Here is a 6,000-nt window from a genome sequence, read left to right as displayed (position 1 = left end):
TTATACTATGAAACATAAGGAGGAAAGATCAATTGAGAGGGTACAAGGGCGAGCGCGTGGCTAAGGCCTATACTCAAACTTATGGGATTGACTAACAAGATATGTTTAATCTAGTTGCCAAGATGAACTCTATAACAATAATTTCTTATGGCCTCTTTATCAACTTGACGGAAAGAACACATGTTTGCATGGTGACTTGAAGGAAGAAGTGTATTCTACCTAGTTTCAAACTTCTTGGAGGAGAGGGAAAAGTTTGTAGGTGGAAAAAAAAAGTATGGATTGAAACAATCACTATGAGCTTGGTTTGATAGATTTAGAAATGCCCAAAAGAAGGTAGAGTACACATAAGGGTAAGTTGTTCGTCAAAAAAAAAAAAAAATTTGGCAAGACAGTAACACTCCCATTGTGTATAATGATGTAATTGTGACAGGTGCTTACAAATAGATTCAACAAAGCACTGGGGGGAAGAATTTGAGATTAAGGATTTAGTGACATTAAATAAGTTTTCTAGGATTGAAGTTGCTAGATTCAAGAAAGGCATCTTTATTTTCTATAAGCAAAAAGTATAACTTAGATCTTCTTAAGGAGACAGGGAATCTTGGTTGTTTACCCATTGACATGCCTATAGACCAAAATCACAAATTGTGTAATGATGATGGGCATAACCTAATTGATATGGGGAGATTTCAAATATCGGTAGGCATATTAATCTACTTATCTCTCACTCGTCTTGATATTGCATATGTTATGTCATTTAATGCACTCACCCAGGACATCCTCTCTGTAAGTTGTTTAAAGGATTCTCCAATACTTTAATTCGTATCTTAAAAAAGGGTTGTCCTTTGCTAATGATGGCTATTTGAAGATAGACATGTATATAGATGCAAACTGAGTAAAATCTATTATCAATCGTAGGTCAGCTTCCAGTGCTTGCTCTAGTTGAGCGTAAACTTGAGACGTGGAGGAAAGAAAAGCAATATGTAGTTACTCGTTCGAGTGCAGGAGCAAAGTATCATGCTATGCCACATGATGTTTGTGTCTTAAGTTGTTACGATCAAAGTGCAGATTCGGTACGCAAGGTCCTATTAATATGTATTGTGACAATAACGTTGCAATCAATATTTCTCATAATCTTGTTCAGCGTGATCGAACTAAACATGGACAAATCTGCATCCCATATATTATCATATAACTCCAATTGGCAGATGTCTTGACAAAGAATGTGAACAAGTTTCGATTATTTCATATTTCTTCCAAGTTGGGTATGACTGATATCTTTGCTCCAACTTGAGGGAGTGTTGAGAGGAGTTATTTATTAGAGGAATATTTAACTAATTAGGCCCATTTATGTAAATAGGGCTCCATGTCTTTATTTTCCATTGGAATTGGTGTCTTTCTCTTTCTTTTGTATAATAAGACAAGACGGTTGTCCCCCCATTTTATTCCCCCACAAAAAGTGGTTGGGATTTAATCTCATAACAAATCTCAATGACAAACTTTATTACTTTTCTCTTTTTCCCATTTCTAAAAATACTCTTCATTTTCTCCTCCCCTTCTTTCTAAGAATACCCCTCCTACTTTATTGCCTTTGCTCTTCTAAATACCCTTTTAACTTTTATATTTCCTTGCTCTTTTCCCCCTTTTTCAATAATACCCCTCCAACTTTATTGTCTTTCATCTTCTATCCTCTTAACGTCAAAGAGGATGCTTGTGCCTAAAAACTAGAAGAGGAAAGACAATAAAATTGGAGAGGTATCTTGGAAAGGGGAAGAAGAGAAAAGGCAATAATGTTGAAAGGTGTTTTCGAGGAAATGCAATAAATAAAGTTCAAAGGTATTCTTGAAAATAGGGAGAAGAAAATGTAATAAAGTTGAAAACTATTCTCAAAATGCATTATGAGATTAAATACCAACAACTCTTTGTGAAAGGATAAAGATGGAGGGATAATCATCATACCTTATTGTATAATATAAAAGATATGAGTACAAGAACGCAAGTACTTAGTTCTATCTTTTCTACCAGTTGCACATTCCAAACTACTTTAAATGATAACTTTATTATGAAATGGCCACATGTTGGAACCCCAGTATTTCTAGTCACCCATCTACTATCATGTCTCATCCCACCAAAGACATGTGGATTTAAAGGTATGGATCCTTCTATCAAAAAAGTTGTATTGATAAATGTCAATTTAGCACAGAGCATCATTAAATGACTGGTTAAGTGGACATACTATCAAGCATGGTTAAAAATTTTGTTTCGTCTAGTCTAGATGTTTCGATTCTTTCAAAAATCGAAACGACACTGAAACATTACAAATCATTCTCGAAACATTCGTGACACTAATAATTATTAGAAATCAAAGTCTTTCCCAAGAGACTTTGGTCAAGGGTTATGTCACTAGTTTTAAAACACGTGCGTATACCAAATATTTTCAAAAGATGAGGGGTTTGGTTTAAATGATCGAGCCTTCCACAGGAGACCATGGTCAAGGGCATCTCATGCTTTTGAAATCTAATGGAGACAAAGACCGAGTCTTCCACAGTTGTTATTTTGTTTCAGAATGTCGAAGAGAAAAAGGGAGGAGAACAGTAGATCTGCCACCCAGGTACCTCTCTCTCTCTCTCTCTCTCTCTCTCTCTCTCACACACACACACACAGATCTCGCAAATCTTTGATTTCAAATCTTAGGTCACAGATCTCTTTTTCTCCCTCAGTTCTCTTAGATCTCTCTTTCTTCACCCAAATCTCTGTTGTAGATCTGCAAATCATGAAAAATCGTATAGAAAATAAACGAAACTTCAAAATTTTCGATTTCAGGATGGTTTAGTTTCAATGAACTAAAAAATCGAACTGTTTTGTATGAAACATTATGAAATGAAACGAACCTTTCATGCTACCAAGTACCAATCACAAAGCCAACAATTCTAAACACATCACCATCATCTAATGGATGTGATTGCAGCAGTAAGAGGATCTAAAACCCCTCCGAACCAAATGTGCCCCATTTTTTCTTCAACAAGCCAACCTCATCTGAAATAACCCAACGTTTTCCTTGCCATTTCAAGGATAAAAAAACATGACAAACAAGCTTCGCACTCCACCTTTTTCAGTTGAATCTGCATCTCATGCTTTTGAAATCTAATGGAGATGAAGACTGAGTCTTCCATAGCTGTTATTTCGTTTCATAATGTCGAAGAGAAGAAGGGAGGAGAACAATAGATCTGCCACCCATGTACCTCTCTCTCTCTCTCTCTCTCTTAGATCTCGCAAATCTCAAATTCTAGATCTTAGATCGCAAATCTCTTTTTCACCCTTAGTTCTCTCTCTCTTAAATCTCTCTCTCTTCCCCCAAATCTCTGTTGTAGATATGCAAATCATGAAAAATCATATAGAAAATGACTGAAACTTCGAAATTTTCGATTTCGGATGGTTTTGTCTTTGGTAAATAGAAAAAGCGAAGTGTTTCGTACGAAACATTACGAAATGAAACAGATCTTTCATGCCACCAAGTACCAATCACAAAGCCAACGATTCTAAACACATCATCATCATCTAGCGGATGTGAACACACCAACAAGAAGATCTAAAGCCCCTCCGAACCAAACGTTCCCCATTTTTTCTTCAACAAGCCAACCTCGTCTGAAATAACCCAACGTTTTCCTTGCCATTTCAAGGATAAAAAACATGACAAACAACCAAAGGCCCCACATTCCACCTTTTTTAGTTGAGTCTGCATCTCATGTGTCATCAATGTGGGCAATCCCAGGGATCTCATCAGGGTGGACATTAAATAAAACCCTAGCTCAGAAAATAAAACAAGTATGTTGTATTTTTGTCTATCTGAACTAACCCTCCTCCATAATATCGGAGTAGTTTCCCTCAAAGATTTGTACTCCTCAATGTTCAAGCAAATTGAGGTGTATCAACACTTCAAAGGAAAACTTCAATAAGGGCTGATTTTACTCCTTATGTTAGTTCTCAGTAGGGCTTAAAATGGATTGAGTTTGGGCTGGGTATGTGTTTACCCATATTCATATCCGGATTTTTAATTCGGGTCCAAATCCGGATCCAGAGCCGATTTGAATCCTACTAGTTCAAACCATATACGATTTTTTTACTTTCATTAAACTCATTGCCGGATCCGATCCGACCGAATTTATTGATTCGGGTCGGTCAAGTCAGATAATTTCAAACCACTACAAAGTAATTTATTACAAAAATGTAGCTTAAATGTAATTTGAACTCAAGACCTCTCCCCTTTTGAAAAGAAGCTTTGACCACTACATCTAATACTCATTTGTTAATAAATGATTGACTAAAAAATATAAAAATATAATATACAACATACAAAATAATATATCATTCGAATATAGGCGAATATAGGGATGGGTCTGTATCCAACTAGGGTCAAGGGACATCAACCCATATCCGAACCATATTTTAATTTGGATATACTTGAAGAAACCAAATCCGCTAAAATTCGGATTAAGATCACTCGGATTTCAGCTAAAACCCGACCCATTTTAAGCCCTAGTTCTCAGAGCAAATTGCAGATGTATTGACTAAGGGTGTTTACATATGTTTATAGCCAAGTTGGGCATAATAGATATTATGGGTGCAACTTGGTTTGGTTCAAACAGAGAACCAAACCAAACCAAAAGCTTTGGGTTGGTTTGGAACAAGTTGCGGTTATGTTCTGGGTTAAGAAAATGGAGAGCAGATCAATTTGGTTCAATTCTTGATTCAAGGCTTGTATAGAACCGAACCTTCATATAATAAATATATTAATTTATTATGAATTATTTTAGGATAGGATGTAGATTAAGGACTTCTTTATGGATAAATTAATGATTTTTTAATGAAAAGATTAAAGATTTATTAAATGAAATTTTATGCTTATTATTTTTTATTTTCATTAAAAATATGTTGTTTCCAACTAGGTTTATAGGATATAGGCAATCCATAGAAACGAACCTAACCAAACCGACCTAAGTATGGTTTGGGTTGCTTCGGTTCTATTGGCATTTCAGTTCAGTTCCGATTTAGACACAAGCCAAATCAAGTTGCACCCCTAATAGATATCTCCACACCAGCTTGGGGGGAGTGTTGGAACTCATATCCAATCAATCCGATATGTCATATGAGTTCCAATCAATCGAAAATAATATCCCAATCGATCGAGTTCAGTATCCGATCAATGGGATTTCATAGGTCTTGTATCCTATCAATCAGAGAGTTGTATCTTTTGCTTCATTTCATCATTTTTTGTCCTTTTAGGCCCACATAGGTTGTAATTTAGGAAATTCACTTTCTTTTTCATCATCTTCTTCTCACCTTCACCTTCTTCTCTAAATCTTCTTCTACTTTGCAATCTGTTGGGACATTTGTAAAGAGTGTATTGGTTATATTTTGGATAGTATGGCATCCAATATTGATGTCAAAATAACATGAAGGTGATGACCAAGGTATATCTTGAGCTTTCATATCATGTGACATGAAGGAGATTCATTTAAATACCAGGTCTTTGATGGGAGACAGACAGTATCCTAACAGATAACTGGTTACATTTTTTTCAACGGCTTTGTTGATATTTAACTTATCTTGGTTTCTCTTGTGACTCATGAGATGTTCTCTCACGCTTGTTGCTCTCTATTTTTTCCTCTTGTTTTGTTAATAGAATTCCTGTCTATCAATCAAAAGAGCCCATTTTACACATCCAAAAATGCAGAAAGTACAAAAGACAAAAAAAAAACAAATATCTAAAAGAGCCAAAATAGTTTCAGGTTTCTAGAAGTGAGAAACTCAGGGACCAAAGTAATGACCTGTGGATGCTCTGCATTAAAGGGTGGAATTCCAACTATCAGTTCAAAAAGAATAACACCCACCGACCACCAATCTGCCGTTGTGCCTGAATAGAGGAATACCTCGAGATTTTAAATACAAGAACTGTACAAAGTGAACAATCCAAAATAGAGAACCATATACCTATCAAATAAA

General features: G+C 35.7%; 1 protein-coding gene across 2 annotated transcripts in view; it reads right to left on the bottom strand.

The window, feature by feature from the left end:
• Positions 1 to 6,000, bottom strand: part of LOC147406319 (putative serine/threonine protein kinase IREH1) — a 39,266-nt gene that overhangs the window by 12,966 nt on the left and 20,300 nt on the right. For both annotated transcript variants that reach the window (XM_086434269.1, XM_086434270.1), the window contains exon 11: positions 5,826 to 5,911. In XM_086434269.1, coding sequence (XP_086290395.1) covers positions 5,826 to 5,911 — 86 coding nt within the window. The remainder of the gene's footprint in view (positions 1 to 5,825; positions 5,912 to 6,000) is intronic.

This window comes from Akebia trifoliata, chromosome 3 (genome assembly GCF_017979445.1).
Source record: "Akebia trifoliata isolate Shusen 1 chromosome 3, ASM1797944v1, whole genome shotgun sequence".
NCBI lineage: Eukaryota > Viridiplantae > Streptophyta > Magnoliopsida > Ranunculales > Lardizabalaceae > Akebia > Akebia trifoliata.
This window is presented reverse-complemented; position numbering and strand designations above follow the sequence as displayed.